Source organism: Vipera ursinii (genome assembly GCF_947247035.1).
Source record: "Vipera ursinii genome assembly, chromosome: 2".
Classification (NCBI taxonomy): domain Eukaryota; kingdom Metazoa; phylum Chordata; class Lepidosauria; order Squamata; family Viperidae; genus Vipera; species Vipera ursinii.
The window spans coordinates 127,696,913-127,724,106 of NC_139513.1; the positions used below are offsets into that span (position 1 = coordinate 127,696,913).

The following is a 27,194-nucleotide window of genomic DNA, read 5'->3' on the forward strand; positions in this document are numbered from 1 at the left end:
CAAGGCCTGGGGGCCGGATCCGGCCCGCGAAGTGGTTTCATGCAGCCCACGAAGCCATCCTGGAAACAGTGAGGGAACGGCCCCCACTGCCTTGGCCCTGGCCCAGAGAACCTCCTCCTGCCAGAGACCCTCAGATCTGTCCCACTCCTGCCCAGGCCCCCATAGGCACCCTTGATGCGAACGATGTAGAGCTGGCCACGCCCACCCAGTAGGCCATACGCACTTTAGCCACGCCCACCCAGTAGGCCATGCCCACCCAGGCCACACCCACCCGGCCCCCTGAGGGCAACCGCAATGCTGATGCGGCCCTCAATGAAACTGAGTTTGACACCCCTGTCTTACAGGGATGCTAACTGAAGAGGCAAACATTTCATTGGAATTATTTCTTTCATCCCTGGTTGAAAATAAGGATGGCCTTAAAAGAATATATTTAATAACATGGAACACTCACTTTTCAGTGAACCTTTAAAAGAGGAACTGCTCATTTTTCATAAACTTGTTTTTCAGGAATTTAACTTTTATAAACTGATGGCAAGTGTGCTTTCATTGGGGACTGGATGAAAAATTGCCATTTCCTGACTAAAATTTAGCTTTCTTTCTATCTTAAAATGTTAGAATTTATTGGTCAGAATGTCCATACTAGACAATGTTATGCTACTAATTATGTATTACTTGTTTTTTATGCTTTTTATATATTTATTTACACTTTTTCTAATAAATATAATGACCTAAAATTTAATAACATAAATTGCTTTTTGGACTTTTGGTTAAAGTATTGTTTATCTGTATGAGAGATCTGAATACAATTTTTTAATATATAGTTAGTACTGTGTTGCTGCTGTAATACATTTGACGATTTCCTATTTTTTTAAAGAAATGTCAAGAAGGGGGGAAAAAGACTCAGGAAAACTTTGGCAATCACGGTTTAGTATGGAAAAGACCTACACAAAAGACAAGGTGACATGCATAAAGGATTAAGGTGAACATCTATGACAGGTATGGAGAAGACTTCTCTGCAAAAAAATGAAATGACAGAGAATCATCTTAAATTATCTAATACAAAAATAATGATTTATTGAAAGCAAAATAATTAACTTTGAATGTAAATGATTTATTTGGATGTCTCTGAAAATTAACTGGGACTTGGGAGAAGCTGTTTTCCTAGTAACTCTCTTTCTCTAGCCAGATAGTATTAAATCTCTCCATAAACAGAGACTTTAACTTCCAATCCATACTTCCAGTCCCATTAAACTCAGCAAGAGTAATCTCTGAGGACAGACATGCAGGCTTGCACTGCTGTTACATTTATCACGATTTCTCCAAATCAATGACTGAAAATAAAAAAGAAAAAATAACCAAGTTGTACCATTTTAAATATGAAATTCAGTGTTTTTTTAATAGAAAATAGTGTTTAAAGTTAGAAACAAAGCATAAAATATTTTCAGTTGAATACATAAAACAAAAAGGCAAATAAATGACACTGAAATTATAACACACAGAGTTTAATTTTGTAGAACTGTCCTGCTTTAATTTTTAATGGGACATTACTACTTTTACATATTTACTATTACTATTACTGGATTTGTTTAATGCTCTGGGGATATGAAGTAAAAGCATTTTCAGATAAATAATTACATAAAACACTTTCTATACATTATATATCTTTAGTATTTTAAAAGTAGTTTTTAAAAGTTGATACTAATTTTTCTACATTTTGAAATTAACACTAGAATAAGAATCAAATATATATATTATTCACCTAATCATCACTTGGATACTTTGTCACTCAAGAGTAAAATGGATTAAATTTATAGTAACTAAATGGGAAACACAGGAAAACAATCTAGAAAAAAACTAACAAAATACTTATATACTGTCTCCTAGAACACTGTATGGATGAGCCCATGAGATCAGTAGCAGTGCAGCTTTACTAGAAGAATGGGTGGTTTTTTTTCTTTAAAGCATCTGATGCATTATTTAAAAAAATACTTAATTAGATAAAATGTCCTTGGGGAGGAAGAGAAGCTGGAAAAAAAATCAGTTTTTTGTTGTCATTGTCACTATTTTTTTTCTCATTCACATTATTACATTTTAGCTTTTCTAACATTTATATAGAATCGATATCTGAATAGGTAAAATCTATTTATAACAGAAATATTTCCATATGAATACAGAGATACATTATAAATTGTGATGATTACATGGATAATGAGTGTTACTGTGCTTCTTATCACTTAGAGATATACATACACCCACACAAATACATGCACACATACAAAAACCTTTATGAAGGGTTTAGATACATAATTTCTGTTTTGCTTTTTTATTTTTCCATTCTTCCTTTTTTCTAGTTTGTTTAAATAAATAAAGACCAATATTTGTTAAAAAAAATACTGTTGTGCATCGTGGCCAAGAAACAAGATGTCCAGAGGGAGGTAATAATATGAATTATAAAACTCTCTGATGATGCCAAAAGCAGGACAAGAAGTACATTCTTCAAAAATGGCTATTTTCAAATACACAATGTTATGTAACTGTGACCCTTTTGGGAATAATATTATAGGCATTAGTGTTTGATCAGAACCTGGGTTTCTTCTTCCAATAAAGTAAGGATAACTGTGGCTCAGTTGACATAACACAGCTAAATAGAACCTTTGTTAGAGCAATGGCCATTTGACACTGCCATTCCCACAACTAATACTTCATACATATGACAACATGAGCTCCGACCCACCTAAAGCTAAGAAGGCAATGCATCTATTACAGAAAGTCCTTGACTTACAACACTTTATTTAGTGAACGTTAAAAGTTGAAAAAGGTGACTTATGATCATTTTTCATGACCATAACAGCATCCCCATGATCAGGTGATCAAAATTCAGATGCTTGGCAACTGTCTCATATTTATGATGTTTCCAGTGTCCCAGGGTCATGTGACCATGTTATGCAACGTTCTGACAAGCAAAGTCAATGGGGAAGCCACTTAATAATCATGTTACTTATTTAACAACTACAGCGATTCACTTAAGAAGAGGAAGAAAGGTCATAAAATGGGGCAAAACTCACTTAACAAATGTCTCAATTAGGAACAAAAATTTTGGGCTCAACTGTGGTCATACGTCAAGGACTACCTGTACTTTGTATCTTTATATGTCACTAGGCAACCCATGAACCATTGGGTCATCCTTTCAGAGATATTTCCTTACCTAAACAGATAAGCAGAATGATCACAGGCAGACAGAAAAAGCAGTTGAAGCAGGAACGACTTTTGAGTTCCTACCGACTTTCCCATTGACTTTGATTGTGGGAAGCTAGCAAGGAATGTCAAGAGTCACAATCCCATGACCATAGCTCACTGTGATAAGGCTACAAACAGCCACAACTTTGCAAATGCAATTGGTGCGAAGATCCTTGAAATTTCAATTACACAGGAGTAATGGGTCCCAATTTTCTATGCATTTTTTAAGTTAATGGAACCTAGGTAACTTTATTCAAAAACTTTTGTGCCATGACTGGACTAACTGAAGGTTACAAACAGACAAATAGACCATAGAATTTTAGTAGTATATAGCTAGGGAAACAATGTGCTCAGGAACACACCACAACATTAACACAGTCTAGAAATTCCATCACAATTATTTACTTTGTAGACTAAGTGAAACAAATTATAATTATGGTGTAAAATGAAGTGTGCAACTTATTCAGTACTGTGTGGGTCTCATTCCAAAATGTACTGGTTTGAGTCAGGACAGAAAAAAATCCCACTGCTTTGCATTTAACCTTAATAAGATTCATAAAATTATTCTTCATTCAATAATTATCTAATTCTGTCCAGTAACAAATTTGATTTGGTAATACGCCATACATGTTTGACATTTTAGGTAAATGTGCCTCTATTCTTAAAGATACAAAGCAAAAAAAAAAAAGAATCTTATTTATTTGACTTATGTGCCTCCGAACGATACAAGAGATTGTACTTTTTTGTTATTGTTATTTTCTGCTACATATTATAAAAATCTATACAAATAAACCAAAACATTTAATATTATTATTTGTTTTTTCAGCTATACATAGTGCTCAAAAAGATAGCTGTAAAGGTTGGAAATGCATCTGATAGCTACAAATTAAATTTAAAGTTAAATCCAATAAATTTCAGATATAAAATGAAAAGAAAAATGACACATTTTATTCAGATCGTACAGAACATCAGAATTTTCAAATACAAATTCTTTTCATAAAACAATACATGGAAACTTTGTTCACAAAGGCTGTTGGGTTTTTCATTTTTTTATTTTGATAATTTTTTTGCAGAAATACGTAGAAACATGCTTGTTTCATGGTTTTGCTGGGAAAGGTTGATGGGCGTTTCAGGAATGCAAGTATAAAAGATACAAATGAAATGGAAGTAGGTTTCTCTTCATACTGGAATTATTCCGTTTCAAACCCAGAAAAGCTTGTGAATGTCATATATCCAAACCCTATTTTCTCTCTTTCATTAATGCAGTAGGCCGAAAAAAGTTGTCCTCGCTTTCACGCCCAAACCTTTTCAGTTCACTGAAGGCAACGGGGAAAATGGGATGTCATGAGTCATAATTTGTACTCTGAACAATTCCAGAGATTTGAGCCATTTCAAACCTTCTGTGGTAAGTTTCTCTTAATTTACTTTGACAGGAATTTGCATTGTCATCATCCAAAAGGTAATCACCCATGCCAGGCAGAAGAGCAAAGGAAATCAGCAAGGGTTAGAAAAAAGACAGCTTTAAAAAATCATGACCAGAACAAGCTTATAGTAGAGCTCTTTCTAACCATTCACTGCTTTAATTTTTAAGACCAAGAACAGTCCAACAGAATTAATCTTCTATCACTTTGGTGCAGTGTTTGAAAAAACAAGCCACAAACCATCACCACAACCCGCCTGCAGACGCAGAAGTATTTACCCTCGTATGCTTATCTGTTTGCAGATACTCTTTGGCTCAAAACTATTTGCTACCCTTCCTCATTCCCTGGTTGTTGTTGTTGCTGTTTTGAAAAACATAATTTCCATCAAAATATTACTATTTTCACCAGTTTCTAAAGGTCCATGTTTTAAAAGTGATGTATTTCCAATAACACTCTGTTCTCACTTATCCAATGTTTCAATAAAAGTCTAAACTAATGAACTGACATCACTTCTTCAAATCGATCTTGTACCAGGAGAGCTTACTTTCTGACTACCTCAGTCACATTAATAATGACTGGCAGGTCACTCATGCCCTGGTCATCTCCCATATGGACTACTGCAATGTGCTCTACATGGGGCTACCCTTGAAAAATATCCAGAAGCTTCAGCTGGTGCAAAATGCAGCTGCACAAGCTATATTGAGCACCTAAAAAGGACATACATAAAAACTTTGCTCCACAAGCTGCATGTGTGCTGGTTTGCTTCCAGGTCCAACTCAAGGTATTGGTTGTAATCTCTACAGCCCTACATGATATGGGGCCAGGCTACCTACATTCATTCCATTACACTGGCCAGTCCAGCAGGAAAGATACGTTGCACCCTGTCAGTTAAAGAATTCTGACTGACAGAATCCAGGAAGACCCTTCTCTATTGTTGCCCCCACCCTGTGGAACATTCTACCCACCAGAGGCGAGGCTGGCTCCCTGGTCTCCTGACCTGCCAAAGGGGAATTAAAACATGGCTATGGCCTTGCGTGGGGAGCCCAAAGAAGCACGCAGCCATGGAGCTGGTTGGTGCCCCAAGAGCCCTCTCTCTTCACTTTTTCAATTGATCTGTAACTGGGCTTAATTATTCTTGCCTCATTCTAAAAAAAATATTTTATTTTTTTAATTTTTATATACTGTTTTTATAGTCCAACATTTTATTGCAGAGCACTCAGAGTTTTTCTTTGAGAGAGATGGCAGGTTTATAAATGCGAAAAATAAATAAATAATAAAAAGTAAATGATGAAAACTGCACATTGCACTGAGATGGTTTGCTGATTAAAGCACAATGTTAAAGCATATTATGCAGTGCTATAAATATTGATTTACAAACTACAATTGTCTACATTCACGTAATGTGATAAACCTTACGAATAGTTCTTTTAACAAAGTAAGCCAAAAATCAAATAAACTATATAACCGCTTAAGGTATTCTGTGTTACTCACCCTAGGGATTCTTCCAGCCAAAATTTCACAAAGTATTCAGTATTCTTATCTTTCGCCTTAACACTCACATTTTGCTATTGCTTTTTCAGCTTTTTACTTATTCACACACACATAACATTCATTAAGACAGATTCCTTTTGACTAGTAACAATAGGAACTCTGTATTCAGAAGCTTTTACATTGAACTCTATAGCTCTATCTGCAGAGAGTAAAAAAACAACAGGTGATGAAGGGATGGGCAAAATAAACCGCTACCTGGAATTAGTCTTTACAATGTTGTCCATATCTCCTGCTGCTTCATAAAAATAATTTCATTTATTTATTTATATCCTGTGAGGTGGGTTGGACTTAGGAAGCTTAGTTAACCCAACGGCATCCAGCCAGCTTTCATGGCTAAGGGAGGGCTAGAACTCACGATCTCCTGCTTTCTAGTCTGGTACTTTACTAGACCAAACTGGCTCTATTTTTTTCTAAAAAAATAGATAGATGGAGGTCACAGGTGGACAACATATATGCAATTATTTAGCCTCTAGCTTCATCTCTGCTGGAGAACATATGGAGAGAGTACAGTATAAAGAAAAGCAGTGAGCAGTTTACCAGTCTTCTTCCCGGCTTTCTCGTTCTACAATTCCTGATCGCTAATCATCACCGTAATAATTAGTAGTAAACAGATGTGTATGATGTGTATGTATGTGTTTATGTGTGTGTGTATTCATTCAACCATACTAAAATATATGGCATGTACTGGAGTTCAAGTAAATAAAAACCTTCTCTTTTTATAATATTAGGTAATATTATTATCTGAGTAGAATATTAGGCTACTTAAAATGGATTGGCCAGGTTCAAACAATGGCAACATTCTTTGCCAGATTGGTTCACATAATGGCATGTCTTTCTACAGTATTTTTTCCAATGTTATTTAATTAAGAATACGCCATCCACATTTTTCCTGATAAAGAAACATACGTTTTGCTTACTAGCAAAGAAACAAGAATGCTTTACAAAGTGAAGATACTTTAAAAATGCTTTCATGAATAAAATAAATCCATGTACTTCCCTCTAATTGCTGCCTTTTTCATTCTTAATCTTATAATTATTTTCATTATCAAAACAGTAACACATTTGAACTTCTATCTATTCATAAAGGTGGAAGAATTGCACTGTGAAGGAAGCAAAATACAAGGGCTCCTCTTAAAGAGATGTTTTACTCTCTAACTGGAAGTTCTTGAACTTCCTGCTTGGAACTCAGGCTACTATTGTACCTTTGAGATGCTAAACCTGTTTTTTCATGTGTTGAAAAAATACTGTTTGACATTCTTTAAAGACCTTTACATATTTCAGACATATTCATTTTGATTTAACATTGCCACTAGAAAGCACTGTGGATTTTCAAGCATTTTGAATTCTAAAGCTGCTTTTCCAAAAGGCAACTGGACTTTCTTAGTTTTTTTCTTGAAAACATTTCTCCTCTCAACCAAGAAGCTTCTTCAGTTCTGACTAAATGGTGGGGAACGGAACAATTTATATTCTTGCAGTCATCTGAATATAAATCCTCCCATTCCCCACCATTCAGTCAGAATTGAAGAAGCTTCTTAGATGAGAAAAGAAACACCTTTGGAACAACCATGATCTGGATGATTGAGAAACTCCATAGATATCAAACATTTTAAATGTTTGCAATTATACAGTAGACTGGTGTTTCATATAGCTGAAAATGTGGGCTCTCTCTCTCTCTCTCTCTCTCTCTCTCTCTCTCTCTCTCTCTCCCTCCCTCCCTCCCTCCCTCCCTCCCTCCTCTCATCTATCTATCTAGAAGCCTGGCACTCTGACAAACTGGCCATCAATAAAGACATAGACATAAACAACATCTACACACTATGCAAAAGAGTCAATCAATAAAGCAAAAAGGGAGCAAAAAGACAAAATACCTCTCCACCAGCAATCAACACCCAGATGAGCATAGATTAATACCATTAACATCAGACTAACATCAAGAAGTGAACAATACCCCAGTCAAGGAACTACCAAATAAGCAAACAATAACAGCTGAACCACTTCCACCAACATCGACAGGAAAGCCACGAGAATATATAGATTGAGAGTAAATATAGATTGAGAGCAAACCCGATTCCCTATTAGCACATCTTCATACATGTTCAACAACACCTTTATTAACTTGCTGGACCAAGTAAATAAAGCTACATTTCAGTAGACATGCCATTTTCCCATTTCTATAAAAACTGTTTTTTGCAAATAAAAAAATATACTAATCCATTCAATTCTGATACAGAGATCCCCCAACTAGCAGCAAAAATAACCTTGATCCAATCAAAATGAAGCGTTGTTTAAGTCCTGTTGAGTTAAACAAGAGAGATTAGTAGGCCTGCATTTTCTATTGAATCAGAGACTTAATTTTGGTTGTACTGTGTCTTTTTCTAAGTCTGGAATATTTATAAGCAAATGCAGTTGGAATAGGGGAAATGGGAATTTCCACATCAAAGCATATAAGTTGAGACTTAGTTAGGGGTAATGAATTCTTCACGGTAGGAAAAGGCATATAGCCTTGGGTCTACTTTTCAGGAGTTTTTTCTGCATAGAACACTGTTTTAGGTTTTTTTCCTGATGCTGCAGAATAAACATGAATCCAAACTGTTCCAAAGATGCTTTTTCATACCATTCAGAGCTGAAGAAGCTTCTTGGATGAGAAGCGAAATGTCTTCAAAGAAAAACAAGGAGGTCCAGTTGGCTTGTGAAAAAGTATCTTTGGGACAACTATGACCTGGATGACTGAGAATCTCCACAGACATGGATCCAAGCTGTTTTTCCTTCTCTGTAAACTACTGGTTAATTTAATTGTTGGAGCAATTAAATTATCTGTTACGCAGTCTGCTTTATTTGATATTATCATTTGTTTCTTTAGATTGAATTAAACTCTGTGCTTATCTTGGTAACCAAAGAACTCTGAATGATAAAATGATTAGGGATCTGAGGCTATCTGGTTCTGAAAAACTATTCGCAGTCCAAATATGATCTCCAAAATAAAATTACCATATATGGACTGCAAAATTCTGAATGGTCACAGATGATAACAGAGCACTAGTTTTGCGTAGTTTTCATCTGGATTTTTGCAGCTCAGATATGATAAACCTTCAATCAAATCATTACAGTAAACAGAGGTAACATAACTTCAAGAAAATGCATATAAATAAGCACATTCTAGGTAAAACTTATTAAGGTTTTGTAAACTGAAGTACAGTAAATCTTTACATCCATTTTATTGTGACATTAACAACAATAACCATCTTTCCTTTTAATATACTTGTGTAGGGCATGCTTTAATTCAGGTTTTCAAGCTCCATCCCATTAATATTCCAATATAAGAAGTATTTCTGAATGCTGACAATAAAGACAATTTTTTTTCTAGTTACCTAATATTCTAACCCTTAACAACTGAAGCCACAAAATCTCTTTATGAACAGCACACTGAAACAGTACTTTTTTTAAAAAAAAATTGGCATTTTTCATGAATTAATTTGGGGAGGATAAGGTTGTAATGCAACCCTGTTGGCATTTTCTGTCATTTATCTCCACGCCAATACATCGAATCTGCAATAATTCTATACACAGAGAAACTTCATGAGGATTAATGAAGTCTTACCCATATCAACGTCCCTCCTGTAAAGAATTGTTTAAGGTAAGTTGTATGTCAGACATGTTGCTTCAAACCTTTCCTGAGATAATCAATGCCTTAGTGACATCCTTGTGTTTCAACTATTATCCCCTTCTAAGAATAACAAGGAAATCTTGAAAAACGTTGTTTTTAGAGGCCTAAACCAAGCCAGATGTTAAAATTTTAAGGTACTAGATCCATAATCAAAACAGAAAAACACTAAGTAAAACCCATTGCTATTAATACATCAAACTTTCTGCCTGGAAAAACTGTACTAACACTGAAGGAAGCAGAGTATCCTTACCTTAATATGAACTGTACACAATCTCTACAGTTTAAACTTAAAGCACATAAACAAGTTTTTCCAACCTTAGCCCCTCTCAGGTTTGCCATCAGTATTTTAGAAATCTTTCTCAACCTAGAATCCTTCTTTTTATCTGTTTTACTAATTCCTCTGGTCCATCTTATCCTACTGTCACTGGGAAAAGACTCTGATCAGATTTTGAAGACCATACACATAGTCCTCGTCTTATGACCACAACTGAGCCCAAATTTTCCATTGCTAAGCAAGACAGTTGTTAAGTGAATTTTGCCCCATGTTACAACCTTTCTTGCCACAGTTGTTAAGTGAATCTCTGCAGTTATTAACTTAGTAACACGGTTGTTAACTGAATCTGGCTTCCCCATTGCTTCTCAGAAAGTTGCAAGGTTTCAGAAATACATGCCAATTCCCAAGTGTCTGAATTTTGATCACATGACCGTGGCGATGCTGCAACGGTCCTAAGTGTGAAAAATGGTCATAAGTTAGTTTTTTCAGTGCCAAGGACTACCTGTTCTATACAAACATAGCACCAACCTTTATAAGTTCATAAAAATCAGTAAGGCTGCCTATCCAACCTATCCAGATCAGGATCATTCCTCCACAATCATCAGAACATTGTATTTGCTAATATTGCCTTCCTGGGCACCACATAACCATGATTCTCTCAAATCACCAGATTTCTCTCATCATCTGGTGATTATTAGTGAATGTGGAAAAGACTGTAACTCCTTGGGAAAATGGTGAGATGCAAGAAAATCCTTCAAAGGAATCATCTCTGGTCTGGTGCTCTCTAAAACTTTAAACTGTAACTTCCATAATCCCCCAAGCTTCATAGACGTGGAAAAATAATTTTAATAGTTGCTTTTCATATATCCAAAAATGTGAAATTACACTTGCTTGCTTCTTTATATTAAGCCTTACTTAAGACTTTTATTGCTTATTCTTACTGACTTGTCTTTCTCAGGCTTTCATATTTCATTAAGATAATAATTTAAAAACAGACATAATTCTGATATATCATTATTATTATTATACTATATTGTACGATAAAGATGCATAAAACTCAAAAGCTTCACAACTGCCTAAGGCAGGTATTACCTTAATATGATTTATTTGAATGGCCAGCCCATGCCCGCATGTCTCTTACAGAAGACACAACTGGCCGATCATGACAGGCAATATATTAAGCATGCTTAGACTTATAAAGCCCTTAGGCAATCTGTATCTTAGCCTCCAGCTCTATATGCTTGGCCAAATCTGGAGAAAGGCAGGTATGACCTTTAAAAACTATTATGGAATAGATGTATAGAGTCTTTTGAAACCTAGCCTGGGTTAGGGGCAGAAGACTGATAAAAATCTACCTTCTGAAGCAATCATTACCTGACCCCAGGTGGGATTAACATGCTTAAACCAGGGTACACTTTTGCTTGTAAAGTCAAAATTCAGATAGAATAGAATAGAATAGAATAGAATAGAATAGAATAGAATAGAATAGAATAGAATAGAATAGAATAGAATAGAATAGAATAGAATAGAATAGACCTTGGAGGTCTTCTAGTCCAGCCCCCCTGCTCAAGCAGGAGAACCTATATCGTCTCAGACAAGTGACTGTCTAGCCTCTTCTTGAAAATCTCCAGTGATGGAGCGCCCACAATTTCAGGAGGCAAGCTGGTTAATTGTCCTCACTGGTTAATTGTCCTCACTGTCAAGAAGTTTCTCCTTAATTCCAGGTTGCTTCTCTCTTTGATCAGTTTCCAACCATCTTTTCTTGTCAAGACAAATAATATACCGTAATATCCTTAACCTGGTTAATCATTATCATCCTCCCTCCCTCCCCCTCAAAAAAAAACCTCTGCAAAGAACAACTGCTTTGGATTTGAAGTAAGAAATTCAGTTGAGCAACTTTCTCAACCTTGAGTTCTTCAGATTTGTAGAGACCAGACCAAAAAAGGTAAGCTGCCTGGGATGTCTGGGAGCTTTAGCCTTAACACATCTGGAGGGGTTCAGTGAGAGGTAGGCTTTGGTGATGAATTGGCTGTAGCCAACTAAAAGGCTACACAAAGTACAATATGCAGGAAGTAGAGATTCTTTGGTGAGAGACTCATCCATATAGACATATTAGAAGAAAACAAGGCTAAATGAAAAGTTCCTATCATTGATATTAGATGTCTAAGAATCACAGCACATTAAGGAAAACTACCATCCATGAGAAAACCTCTGCTTGGAAGAAGAGGTTTTTCATTTTGAAGGCTAAGATTGCACCAAGTAGGCAAAGGATTTCATTGGAATGGTGGACTAACAACAGAATCCCCTGCCCCTGAGAGATCAAAACATCAACAAATAAGAACACACACACAGGAGGAAGGATAAGCAAAGTTACCCTGTATTTAATATTTATTCTGTTGAAATATGGTCCACCTGTCTTAATTGTTTTCTCAGCAGGTCACACCGTTGTTGACTCAATGGGCAAAACCGAAGGGAGCAGAAATCAATGGTACAGACTACAATGTGGTAACATTTGAATAACAAAGGTCTCTGAGAATTTATGAGCAAAGAGAAATTGGTGCCCCTGCAACTCCAATTCGGTTCTTAATGGCTCCTAATGAATATAGCTTAAGGGTCAAAGTTAAAGACCAATTTTGGCAGGTTTCCTCCCACAGGCTCTCACTGGCCAATCAAATATTGCTTGGTTCTGGCAGGGAGGAAGTGGCATGTAGCAGAGGAGAAGGCATTTGAATTTTTCCAGAGACACTCCCTTTGCGACATAAAGAATCCTAAATGAATGACCAGAGAAGGAGTTGATGACTCATGATGAATCCATTAATATCCTGTAGTCATCCTGTACTGTGCAGCAGCTACCATTATAACTGAAGAAAGAAAACCATCAACTGCCTGCCCTCACTTGGTGGGCCCGACAATGCTGCTTGATACAGCTAGTTTGGGATAAAGAGCAAAATTGACCTCCAGATTTAACCTGTAGGTTTTGAGCATCTTGGCATTCTTCAAGTTTACATCCTTAATTCTTTTTTTTTTGCTATTGTCTTAGATACTACTATTATTGTAGTGTCAGATTATTATTGGTTGATGTTACATTACTACTGTTCTATTCCATAAGTGCTCTCTCAAAAGACTTAACACGGTTAAGATCTTCCATCCATTTAGTCAATTCAGTTATCTACATAAATCCTCAGCATTCACAGAAATTGTGGAGAAGCACTATCAATATATAAAATGGTGCCCAGTAGTTTATTCCTTTACTGTGTGCTTGAAAGGAACCCAGAAGCCTAGATTAAACTGAAACCCCATCCAGTTAAGCCAGGTTGTTAAAATATGAGACCTAACAAATAAGGAAATGAATGTTTGGGGTTCATATAAACATGCAGAGATGTAGGATGTTTTGTGATCCCCAAATGGAAAGGTACACCATCACAGAGGAGACCCTATGACATCAAGGCCACAATCTATGTATTCTACCGGGATAAGTTATCATTTGAACATGCCAACAACAACCAAAAAAAATCTCCAAAGTCAGTAACCATGAACTATAGTTGCTAAGCAAAACAGCTGTCAAGTGAGGGTTTCTTTTAACGATCTTCCTTGCCACAGTTGTCAAAGTTAGCAACACAGTTGTTAAGTGAATCTGGCTTCCCCTTTGACTTTGCTTATCAGAAGGCCACAAAAGGTAATCACATGACTCCAGGACACAGCAACCATCATAAATACTGGACATGGCTGTTGCTAAGCATCTGAATTTTGATCACATGACCATGGGGATGCTGCAATGGTCATAAGTGTGAAAAATGGTCATAAGTCACTTTTTTCAGTGCCATTGTAGTTTCAAACAGTCATGAAATGAATGGTTATAATTTGAGGACTACCTGTACATTGTATAAAGTCTGACACACTGCATAGGTCAGACATGTCAAACACAAGGCCCGGGGGCCGGATGCGGCCCGCGAAGTGGTTTCATGTGGCCCGCGAAGCCATCCTGGAAACAGTGAGGGAATGGCCCCCACTGCCTTGGCCCTGGCCCAGAGACCCTCCTTCTGCCAGAGACCCTCAGATCTGTCCCACTCCTGCCCAGGCCCCCATAGGCACCCTTGATGCGAACGATGTAGAGCTGGCCACGCCCACCCAGTAGGCCATACGCACTCTAGCCACACCCACCCAGTAGGCCACGCCCACCCTGGCCATACCCATCCGGCCCCTTGAGGGCAACCGCAATGCTGATGCGGCCCTCAATGAAATTGAGTTTGACACCCCTGGCATAGGTGGTTCCATATTTTCATTAACCTCAGCAGGTTGGTGTTGACTATACCACGTACTTTCCCCTCCCCTCCACACATCCTTTTTTTTTCTTTTTTCTTGTGTCTTTTCCTGTGATTCTCCACCATTGTATGAATCTGGAAACACCAACCAGTATCCCTAATGATAACATGAATTCTGCATTGCGCATGTCTATGTACTTCATTGGATTTATGCACACTATATGTGCACAATGGTAGACTATTCAGGTGCAATTATTTTACCCTGTGGTCTTCGTGTTTCCCCTTTTTGTTTTCCCCCATGTTATATAACTAATGAGAAGTGGATTATCTCAGCTCCTTACAAAACAGCAGCCTTCCAAGAGCACCATATCTTTGAAAAAGCATGCACAATCCATTTCAAGACTATCAAGGAGAGATACCACCTAGAACCAAGGATAAATTTCCTGACAGTGAGTACAATTAATCAGTGGAATGCCTTAGCTTCAGAAGTTGTGGGTGCTCCATCATTGGAGGTTTGAGCAGGGGGGTGGATTAGAAGACTTCCAAAGTCAACTTCAATTCTGTTCTTCTGTTATCTTTCCTATCAATCATCTCTGTCCTCCATCCCTTGCCTTAACTGAGAGGCCTGAAATCCTTTAGGAAATTATTGTGTTGTTCATAAATAAATTAACAGTATATGCATGTGTGTCTGCAAGGATACAGTCATAATTGGGTTCTAGGATTTTGATGATTCTTAGATAAAATATCGCTAGTGGTCCCAAAAACAAATTCTCTAAATAGTCCCACTTCCTCCCCACTTCTGTTCACCTACTTTCTTTCTGCGGCACCCAACTTACAAAGTTCCTTTAATGAGAAAAGTAGGGTGTTGTCTTTGCTCATTTATTAGAAAGTGTAGATGAATCCATAGAAAGAGATTGGAGAAGTAGCAGGATCGTGAATTTCTGGATCCCAAATTTCATCAAATGCCCCAGTTATCCCTGATACCAACCTTAACTGGAGATTTGTAAGAATATAAACACATTTGCATTGCATCAAACTAACATGCAAAGCCCAAGGTACCTGCCCCAATGTCATTCAGAAGTTTTAATGGACCACCTCTTTACCATAGTAAAAGGTAAAGGTTCCCCCGCACATGCGTGCTAGTCGTTTCCAAATCTAGGGGGCGGTGCTCATCTCCGTTTCAAAGCCGAAGAGCCAGCGCTTGTCCTAGGACGTCTCCGTGGTCATGTGGCCGGCATGACTAGACGCCAAAGGTGCACGGAACGCTGTTACCTTCCCACCGGAGTGGTCCCTATTTTTCTACTTGCATTTTTACGTGCTTTCGAACTGCTAGGTGGGCAGAAGCTGGGACGAGTAACAGGCGCTCACTCTGCTACACGGCACTCGGGATTCGACCCGCCAAACTGCCGACCTTCTGACCGACAAGCTCAGCGTCCTAACCCACTGAGCCACCACGTCCCTATCTCTTGCCATACGCATGTAGAAAAGATCCACATACCCTTTGCGCTAACCAGTTCTTTTTAGGTCCTTTATAATAAAACTAAACTGTTTACATACTTTTAAATGTGGCATTGTGCCGTCTTGTCACAGTTTTGTTTTAGGTGTTAGGGTACCTAAACTTCCAGTAGTGATTTTAATGATTAGATCAGTAATAGATATTACCATATGCTGCACTAAACCTGTAGAGATTTTGCTTAAGAGTGCTATAAATCTAGCCGCTTTTCTATGAAGTAGGCCAATCCACATATCAAGCAATTCTCTTTTCTGATCCTAAATCATAATAAAGGGTATATCCTGTGCTATAATCATAGAATAGCAATTCAGTGAAAAATATCTCCAGATGACTCAGGCAAGAGACTCAGATCACGCTCAGAGAAAAAATAAAATCAGGAATCATTCGCTCAAGATGTTTTTCTTAGCAATGAAGACAACTTGCCTAATCCAACAATGGCAATGGATCAGGTTTGAAGAATGTTACTCACCCCATTTCCTTGTGTAATATTTAACTGAGGAGAACAGTCAAGCATCCAAGAACTGTCCCACATATTTGCCCCATATCCCCCCAATAATGATGAAGAATGGGAAAATCCAAGGTAGCACTGTTTATGGTGTTCTATAAAAATCAGAAAAGTTATGTTGTCCATGATGTGATACCACTTCCTAAAGCTGTAAGATAATGCAGAACTGATATTACAACTAATCCAGTTTCTAGTAGGCAGGTCACCTGCATGTTGGTGTATGGTCTAAATAAAGTTAATTTGCAGAAAATCCAATATAAACGCTATCTGGCCATTCATCCTCTCTAGTTACTAATATTGACCAAGCTTTAGTATAGAATGAGATTTGCAAATTAGGGATAAAGTTCGAAAGTAACTTCTTGACTTCTGTTTCTTTGAAGGATTATATATAATTAAGTAACTCCTATTTTTTTTCGATTTACGTGTTAAAAAATGAAAACAAGTTTCTTTCTCTTGCTTCCTAATATAGAAAACTTTCCATTTTCCAAGGCTATTTTTTCTATATAAAAAAGCACTAAAAGTTTTATTTATTATTCAAACAGTATGCAGAGATCATACAAAGGGGGAAAAGCATAACTAAAGTGTCTATTCTTATCTTTTCTATATGGCCTTTCCCCTCTTTTTCTCACCATCTCTACAAAGTTTGCCATTTAATGGTTACACACACTGAACAATGTTTCCTGGATGCTTTTTATAAATTATGCTTATATATTTTTCTTCTCCCTAAATATGAAAGTTCACAATATAGAAAACGAATATAATATAATGTTTCTCCTTAATGTGTGTCTGCCATTATGAAAGATTGAATATTTATATTGCTTTTAGTAAAGAGCTCCAGCCAAAGACATTTTGAAACTCCAGTTGGCCCTAAAGTTTAGAATTCATGAGAGATGGGAAGCAAAAACATAATTATTTCACTCAATTTGTCAACTTCCTTTGGTAGCTAGATGGGTGGAATATAATTCTGAAACACACTTAGCCATTGTAATATATGTAAATAAGGGAAGAGTTCCATTTTTATTTTTGGCCTGTTCTACAAATTTAACACAAAACCTGAAATATAATTACCTATACAACACAGAATTTTTCTCTTGCCTTCATGATGGACCTGCATACTCTTTAGATGTTAACTCTGTATTTTATGCAATAGCCTTGTCACAGATTCTCACTTAAGATAATTCCAAGCAAGGTATGGCTCAAAAGTGGCCAGAGGAAATACAAATGTTTAATAAACATAATGTCATGGCCACATCAGATCCCAGTTTGGAGGAGAAGGAGGAGCTGGAACCGGGACTGACCGATGGAGATAGCACAGCTCCCTCAGAATGTTTGGAGAGGCCAGAGTCTGAGGACGATGGTGCTGTCCCAGGTCCACAGACATGGGGGAGGATCAGCTGCAGACAGGCAGTGGGGCTGATAGGCAGAAGATCCCCTCTGATGAGGAACAGCTTCCTCCCCCACTCAATCCGAGGGCACCTAGAGTAGAGTGGAGGCAAGCTCAAAGGAGGTCTGCAAGGCTGCTCAGAAGAAGGTCGCCCCGCCCCTCCTCACAAGGAACAGCTGACTTGGGTTGACTTAAGAAGAGGCGAGGGGGGATTGTCTTTGTTGGGAACAATTGTTTGATTTGGCATCCACTCCCCTGGCTTTGAAAAAAACTCAGTCTTGATTCATGTTCCTGCCTATGCCTTGCCTTGTGCCTTTGCCCTGTGGACTTGCCTTTTGCCTCATGGAATTGCCTTGCCCAGTGGACCTGCCCTGCCCTGTGGACCTTGATTCTGGACCTTGTCCTGTGAGCTAGCACCTTGTCTTTGGATTTCCTCTCTGCCTTTGCAAATTGGTTTTGTTGCTTAGTGGCTTTTGTTTGTGGGACTGTGGATGGCTGCCTTCAGGGAAGTGTGGGATGGAGCCTTACCAGCCATCGTAGGGCTGTTTGTTGTGGAATTTAACAGAGCAATGAAGGTCTCTATCGAAGCCTGCCTCTGCCTAGGCGACCTGGATCATAAGAAATAAAGTCCTATTTTTTTATAATTCCTTCACCCCACCCCCAAATATACATACATTTTTATTAGCCAATCAATGACTTTAAGGAGATCTTTCAATCCATAACAGAGCCCAAAAGCTCACTCCAGGCCTGCCAGATAGAATTGCAATGGAATCTAGAAAAATGTGCCAACATCTTTTAATCACAGCAGAACAAGGCAATTTGTTTCACTTGAAGATTGCACTGGAGGGCAGAAAAGTGACATTCGAGGGTGTTAAAAGCCAAATTTGTCTTATTCACACCTGTTTCTAAGTCATTTGAACAGTTTATACAGATAAGATCCATGGAACCAACAAATCAGTGAAGAGATGAGGGTTTGAGGGTGGGAGGGAGTGATATGAAAACCACAGAACCTTGTAGTTCATTTCAACAACCATAAGCAAAAAAGAATTAAGATGATAGGTATAAAACCCCTCTAGGAAGAAACTGGAAGATTGAAGAAATGATACGTTTCTATCTTTGACGATATCTGGCTAGGAAAAAGCAGAGAAACCCACCACTAGACAATGTAAGTCTCTCAGGGACTGCAACAATTTGGTTTTTGCCAAGACCACATGCTGCTCTTCCACAAATGAAGGGCTACCAATTACCTAGCCAAAAGGTTGATGGGTGACTAAGGTAAATCAATCATTCCACCAGGGGGACATTAATTCAGTCTGACATCCACCACAGAGAAGGCCCAGTCCCAGGTGAATAACTACCTTTTCCCTTATTTTTCTTGACTTTATTCAAAGCAGCATTTCAAGAATGCAGAGACACATCTCTGACCACAAACCTGTTTACAATTCTACCTCTTTGCAATTCAAAGCAACTTTCCAGGCAAGAGAAAGGAAATTCACAGCTTGTTCCCCAAACCCACTATCTTTAAACAGCTGGTATGGTCAACATCTTATAACATGCAAGGATACTGCACATCTTTCAGGAACAATTAGGTCTCCGTGTCTATTTGTTTCCTACTGAAATGCCCAAGAATTCTTTTTACATACTCTTACTTGCCAAAAAGGCCGGTGAGAAGGGTGGAATAACTGATTATTGGTGATGTAACTTTGCAGAAAGGAGCTGTTCTTCTGGAACCTTTCTAAAATCATTACACCCACGACGACGAAAGCAGTGTGTGAGGGTTTTGTTGTTTGTTCCCTTTAGTTGCCAGCCTGCCATCAACTATTATATAAGATGGAACAGTTTCAGCAAATGGTTAAAACAATGCAAAGAAGTGCCGCAAGGACCAGGGCTGGAAGGGAGGGGGGAGCAGGTAACCTGCAAAACAAGGGAATAACATGCTCAAAATTCATCTCCTTTTTGGTAGCAGAGATGGAAAGCAAGGATACAAAATCTCGAGAGGAAATAGGAAGGCCAGTGGAACATAGTCATTTTGCAAAGTGAAAAAGTCATCTGAGCATCTGGGGGGATTTTTTTTTTTACTCCAAAGCTCCAAAAGTAAATCAACTTACCAGGGTCGAAGTGCGAACTGAAGGCAAAGCTGGGGTTGAAAAATGAAGCCGACATGACAATAGCCAAGAGATTTGCCACCATTCCCATGGCAAAAGCAGTAAAGTGGGGAGGGGGGTTGTGGGAAGTACGAAGACGAGAGAACGAAAACTAGATTAAAAAAAATAAATAGCAAAGGCGGTTGGCACCAGGCAGGTGAGGCGGTGGGATGCAGGGGAGATTAAAAGCTCTCACAACTCCAGAAGTTGCACGGGTGTCACATTAAAAAATCACCATCTCCTCTCTTCTTGACAGCACAGCCAGGGAATTCAAGACTGCAGCTCCTCCTCTTCCTCCATGTTATTATCCCGATGCGTCTCCTTCAGGTACCCACGGGATGAAGTGGGCTCGGCTAGAAATTGCCACACTTGCGAAGGGTAACATTAGAGAGAGTCACTTAAAGAACCACCACCAACACGGCGACGAGGGCTGTTTTTTGAGGCAAAAAAAAATGCAATCACCCTGGTGTTCGGGGCTGCAGTGCCAAATCAAAACAAAAGACGATGCCAATAGCAAAATAAAATTGTGCTGGGTCGGACTGCTGCCGTCACCCAAAGCCTCGTGAGCGCTTGCAAGAGCCCCAAAATACGGTTTTACCCCTCAGCTCCCAGCCCACCCCACCCCACCCCAAGTCCGGCTGCCAGGGAAGCTTTGCATCAAAACAGGAGCCTCCACAGTAGAGAGAGGCTAGAGCGGCGAGACGAAGCGGCCAGAAGGCAGCAATAACGCCCGGGCGGGAATAAGGCTTCCGAGCGACTGCACAACTTCCGAGCCGCTGCCGCCGGCGCTAACGGGAAAGCAAAGGCAGGAGCTGTTCCAGTGCTGACCCTGGGAGAAACTGCAACAGCAGCAACGCCATCTTGGTCCAGATCTGCCCTCCCCCCAACACTGCAGTAAGCAGCAGGAAAGGAACGGTGCGGCGGCGGCGGCGGGGGGGGGGGGAAGAGCGCGAGAAGAGGCGGCCGGGCAGCGCTTGTCCAGGTGCCACCGGTTTGGCGCGCGCCAGGGCGAAGAAGGGGCGTCGTCGCTGCACGTGCAGTCGAGTGTGACCCGGCTGAGCTCGCGCTCGCCCTCGCTCGCGCCCTTCACTCCAGCCCGAGCGGGGCCCCGCGCGCGCACGTTGCCCGATTCACGCAGGGCAGGCCAGGCAGCGAGCCTTGCTCCCACGCGCTCCTCCATTCCCGGACGCGCTAGCGGCTAGCGCGACGGCTTCCCGCTCGGAGCGGGGTTCGAACCGTGTCTGGACGGGGGGGGGGCCGCGTCACGTAACGCTTGCGCGCTTCGAGGGGTTTGGAGCCCGAGTGGCGCCTTTACTGAGTCCGGGCTCACCCACGGGTCCGACAGCGGCATGGCTTTCGGGCGACGTTGGCTAAGCAGGCGATTTATTTATTTATTTATTTATTTATTTATTTATTTATTTATTTATTTATTTATTTATTTATTTATTTATTTATTTATTTATTTAAAAATCGGCGCACTGCGAAGTAAGAGCTAATTGCTCGCCTCTATTTCTTATATAGGTTGGCTAAGCAGGCGATTTATTTATTTATTTATTTATTTATTTATTTATTTATTTATTTATTTAAAAATCGGCGCACTGCGAAGTAAGAGCTAATTGCTCGCCTCTATTTCTTATATAGGTTGGCTAAGCAGGCGATTTATTTATTTATTTATTTATTTATTTATTTATTTATTTATTTATTTATTTATTGCAAAATCGGCGCACTGCGAATGTAAGAGCTAATTGCTCGCCTCTATTTCTTATATAGTTCTTATATAGGAGGAGTTACAGCGGGAAAGGGATATGGGGACTCTCGTGAAAATCCCAAGGCCCGTCTCCGACACCTTTCAAGCAGCGTTCATATCTACACCCACCCCCTCTTCCCCATGGTTAGATACGTTAGTGAGCTGGGGTGCTTTTTACTACTTTCTGCCGTGTGATGCATGCATAGTACGCAATCATGTTGAGGTGGCCCTCTTACTATTAATTCAGGATATGAGAAAAACCTCTCCCCCCCCCCAAAAAAAAAAGCTTTGACCCAAAGTGCATCCCCAGAAGCAAATGGTGTCAGATGGCAATTTCGCCCACAGGTCTGGCATACACCATCCTTTTCCAGACTGATGTATCAGAATCCATCTCCCATTGCTGGCAGCCAGCACGGGGGCGCGAAGCTGGCTAGGGATTATGGGAAGTTCGCCAGGTTAAAAAAAGGCAGGCGTATATGCCCTCTGTAACTCTACATACTCAGAATATGCAGTTCAGCTTTTTAACATGATGTCATAATGTAGAATGTTCAGTTGTGGTTTAATTGCACTGCTTTTGAGATATTTTTAAATCTTATCAGTCATCTTGCCTGCCTACATGGAGGGAGAAACAGTGTAGTAGTGGAATAAATCAATAACAACCTTGAGTGTTTACTTAGACCAGATATGTCAAACACAAGGCCCGGGGGCCAGATCTGGCCCGCGAAGTGGTTTCATGCGGCCCGCGAAGCCATCCTGGAAACAGTGAGGGAACAGCCCCCACTGCCTTGGCCCTGGCCCAGAGACCCTCCTTCTGCCAGAGACCCTCAGATCTGTCCCACTCCTGCCTAGGCCCCCATAGGCACCCTTGATGTGAACGATGTAGAGCTGGCCATGCCCACCCAGTAGGCCATATGCACTTTAGCCATGCCCACTGAGGGCAACCGCAATGCTGATGTGGCCCTCAATGAAATTGAGTTTGACACCCCTGACTTAGACCGTCAGGATAGCGCAAGGGTGGAGAAGAAAGCACACAATATACAGAAAATCCAAAAATAGCATTAAAAAAGACAAGCAGTTCCCCTGCCTCCAGTGTCCCTGGAAACACTACCAAGGCCCACCAATCAGGGTGAGAGTTTTTCAGCAATAGACAGTTCCAGTAAGTTCTAGCATTCACACATAGAGCAAAAGGAAAAAGGGAGAAGGCGCAGAGACTTGCAGCCTTTCTATTTTGTAGCATGAATTCCTTCCCCTTTGCTAACCTTTGTCAATGAGCTTTGCCAAGGGGTGAAGGTTGAACTCCAGCCTAGAGGCCCAAAGCAAAGTACTTGTTGGATTCCTAAGCAGGAAGATGTTAGCAATATGTTCAATGTATCATGTATTAAAAGCCAGATTTACTTTGCACAAAACTCTTCTTCTACAAAGCCACCTTGTCCATTATTATTCCCATCAGAAATAGATGGCAGGGAGCAAGTATTACACAATCTTATACCAGTGGCCTGGAATTTACATACAGGTCATGGGGTGCTAAGACATGGCGTGGTGCTAAGTGAAGTGTATTCAGCAACCTGGATGATGATACAAGTGAGGCAGTTCTGAATTTGTAGGCAGTTTAAAAAGAAAACAGAAAGGGTTCTCCTGTGAAGTCTTCTATTTTCACCAATTACTCAGTAATAAGGCTTAGAAATACTGAAGGTTGCCAATGACCTTCAAGATAGAATGGATTTAAACACAAATCGTCACATCCAGTCGCATCCACTAACCACTATATCACATAAATCAGATGCTGAAATCCATGGCTTTTTGGTTCTATAAGATGTTGTCAACACTTCCAGTTTACCAAAGTACAATTGTCACCATTTTGAATTTCCCGTGAAGGAATCTGTCCTGGTGACAGATTCCATGGATGTTATCATGAACATACATTCTGCTCTCATCTTTGTGGATGGGAGTATCATTTTGATGTAAAAGCAGGATTTCAGAACTGGATGCTCAGATGAGATGAGAAATGATCAGTACAGAAAATGAGGGCTAAATACACAATTAAAATAGTTATAGAAGCTGATTTGTCTTGAGAGCTACTTTAATTAGAGCCCAATGCCAGAATGTTTTCAGTATAGTATATATCGTATACTCATATGCTGAAAATATGATGAAATTTAGCAAGGAGGCTGTATTTTCTCACGGCCCATTTTAATGCTTAAAGTTTGGGCTCCTATACACAATTTTTCAGAGGATCCAGGCTCACAAAGAACATGATGCTGCAGATGTCATCTTATCATAAATAGATCTTATGTTAAAAGGGGGGGGGGAAATAAAGGTCTCCTTGTGAACAAATGTTCTCTGAAAGGCTACCCCTGATGCTTTTCAAACTTACTCTTTTCCTTCCTGGGGTACAGGATAATATTGCATTGTATGCAGCTACAATTCCCACTTGTAAAAATCAGAATGCAGAACTCTTAATGGGTGGCCATTGAACCATTTTGCCTGAGTGGGAGCAGAAATGCTTAGAACACAATCTGCTTTTAAATAATATTCCTTTTCATCAGTAAGAAGGCAGGTGCCTCTTCAAAGTTAAGAAAAACGAATTTTATTCTTGTTTGGAGACCCCAAGGAAAAAAAGGGAGAATGAATCCTAGAAAACTATTGACAACTTCAGAGAGAGTTAGATTCTTAATTTGGTTTATTGAGCTGTCTCTGTTGTCTGTAAGGATTTCTTGAGGGACCTTGAATTCTACAGCCTCCATCTCTAGCTGGTTAATAATGGAACATTTTGTCCCTGAGCCTGCCTCACTGGGGGCTTTTGCAGATAGTGTGGCTAAAATATGGGTTAAATGTTGAAGAGAGCCAAATACCTATAGGAATCCAGCCCAGCTTAAAACTCTCCATCTCAAACCAACCCAAAAATTAAGCTGACCAAAGAGCAGACATAATAAATTCCCTGCTTTTTGGGGGGCGAGTGTCTTCGTTGCTGTTTGTTCTTTGTTTCCTGACTCACCGCTGTTCCCTGGGCCTCTAGTGCTCACTTCGGCCGGGATTAAGTCAGTCAGGAAAGCTTCGCGGCAGCTATGGCATTTAAAGATACTGGGAAGGCCCCTGTGGAACAAGAAGTAGCAATTCATCGAATAAGAATTACTTTGACAAGTCGCAATGTGAAGTCTCTTGAAAAGGTTTGTGCAGATCTCATCAGAGGTGCTAAAGAAAAAAATCGAAAAGTGAAAGGCCCTGTTCGCATGCCTACTAAGACTCTGCGAATCACTACGAGAAAAACACCGTGGTGAAGGTTCCAAAACTTGGGATCATTTCCAAATGCGTATACATAAGCGCCTCATTGATTTACACAGTCCTTCAGAGATTGTCAAACAAATAACTTCTATCAGCATTAAGCCTGGGGTGGAAGCTGAAGTTACTATTGCTGATGCTTAAATGATTGTTACGTTTATCAATAAAAGCTGTTAAGTTGTTATCATTTTTTTAAAAAAATCCATCCCGCAGTGGGGGTGAAGGGAAGGGTACAGGTAGTCCTCAACATACGACCACAATTGAGCCCAACATTTCTGTTGCTTAGCAAGGCATTTGTTAAGTGAGTTTTGGCCCATCTTACAACCTTTCTTGCCACTGTTGTTAAGTGAATCACTGCAGTTTTTAAATTAGTAACACAGTTGTTAAGTGAATCTGGTTTCCCCATTGACTTTGCTTGTCAGAAGGTCGCAAAAGCTGATGACATGTCCCCCAGACACTCCAACCGTCATAAGTATGAGTCAGTTGCCAAGCCTCTGAATTTTGATCACGTGACCACAGGGATGTTGCAATGGTCGTAAGTGTGAAAAACGGTCATATGTCACTTCTTTCAGTGCTGTTGTAACTTCGAATGGTATAGGAAAGTTGGAGTTACTGCATCGGATGCATCTGCCATGTAGCCCTCAATTATACAAGTGTTAATTATACAATTTTGAAGGAGCACTTAACCTCAAGTCCAGCAATAGGGCAATTGATAGATCAGATGTGCAGAAGGAGGAGCTGTGATGGAAAGGAGAGTTATCTTGATGTACCCAAAACACTCCACTCCTGCTCCCCAAAATACACTCCACAGATCTCCATCCTGTCAGCCAGACTATTTTGGGACTAGGAATGAAGCAAGAAGGCTACAATACATCCCCTCTAGCAGCCCTCATTCAGATAAGCAGGGATCAGCACTAAACAATCAGGAAGAAAACAGTAATGAGGGAACCACCAAAACTGGCAGGGCAAATTGCATATTAAGCAGGCAGAAAATCCCACACTCACTCACACTGATGATGTTACCTAAGTTGGGTAATGAAACGTCTGCAAGAAAAAAACCAAGCTCAGAGAGACCACCAAGCTTCCACAGTTTAACCCTGAGCTACAGATATTCTCTTCTATTGGAGCTCCTCCACTGCTTAAGGATTGGTCTGAATTAAATTTAAAGTTACCGACGAAGAATTAAAGGAAGATAGTATAGCTATTTTGAGCTATTTAGCTCTCATCAGCAGAAGCAGTATGCTCTGTCCCATAGTTGGGGTAGACCAGGTCGCCCTGATAGACCGGTCTCACCAGAAAACACTTAATTGGTCTGTATGTTATATACAAGGGACGCGGTGGCTCAGTGGGTTAGGACGCTGAGCTTGTCGATCAGAAGGTCAGCAGTTTGGCGGGTCGAATCCCGAGTGCCACATAGCAGAGTGAGCGCCTGTTACTCGTCCCAGCTTCTGCCAACCTAGCAGTTCGTAAGCACGTAAAAATGCAAGTAGAAAAATAGGGACCACTACGGTGGGAAGGTAACAGCGTTCCGTGCGCCTTTGGCGTCTAGTCATGCCGGCCACATGACCACGGAGTCGTCCTCGGACAAGCGCTGGCTCTTCGGCTTTGAAACGGAGATGAGCACCGGCCCCTAGAGTCGGAAACGACTAGCACGCATGTGCGGGGGAACCTTTACCTTTACCTATGTTATATACAAGCATAAGACCTGCTCTAGATCTAGCAGTAGCTCCTGACAGCAGAGCTGGCCTTTCATCAAGCTGAGTAGGCGGCTGTTTTAGGCAGCCTCTTTTGGATATCACAAAAAATGGTGCTTTTAATCCCAGGAAAAGGGGGTGTATTTACATGCATGTTGTGTTAAATTAACATGAATCCTCTTAGGAATTATGATATGGAAGGGAAAACCCTTTCCTGTTCCAGCTGAGACAGCATTTTTTTTCCCAGTGCTGCATACAAAAGCAGAGGGCAGTTTTGTTGCAAGGGGAGAAGGGTGAGAATATAGTTTCTCTGATGTATATAGGAAGAAAGAGGTGAACAATGGATGACAGTATTGAATTGGAGCAAGAATTTGGAACCAAGGGCAATAAAATGATCAAATGGTGAGGCAACGCTGCAAAGGAAAGGTTTTGTTTTTTTTCATCTCTTCAGTCGCGTCTGCGGGGGGGGGGGTTGGCAAGGCTTTTCAGAAGTGGTTTGCCATTGCTTCCTTCCTAGGG

General features: G+C 40.0%; 1 protein-coding gene and 1 pseudogene across 2 annotated transcripts in view; one reads left to right on the plus strand and one right to left on the minus strand.

The window, feature by feature from the left end:
• The window catches only part of AATK (apoptosis associated tyrosine kinase), a 77,041-nt gene extending 56,547 nt beyond the window's left edge, over positions 1 to 20,494 (minus strand). Inside the window, exon 1 of the mRNA XM_083354445.1 lies at positions 19,920 to 20,494. Within this exon, the coding sequence (XP_083210571.1) occupies positions 19,920 to 20,007 (88 nt within the window). The 5' untranslated portion in view covers positions 20,008 to 20,494. The remainder of the gene's footprint in view (positions 1 to 19,919) is intronic.
• A 4,167-nt stretch (positions 20,495 to 24,661) lies between these two features.
• Positions 24,662 to 25,164, plus strand: LOC310634029 (small ribosomal subunit protein uS10-like; annotated as a pseudogene). The gene has a single exon. The product of its transcript is annotated as a small ribosomal subunit protein uS10-like (transcript).
• Positions 25,165 to 27,194: the final 2,030 nt, after the last annotated feature.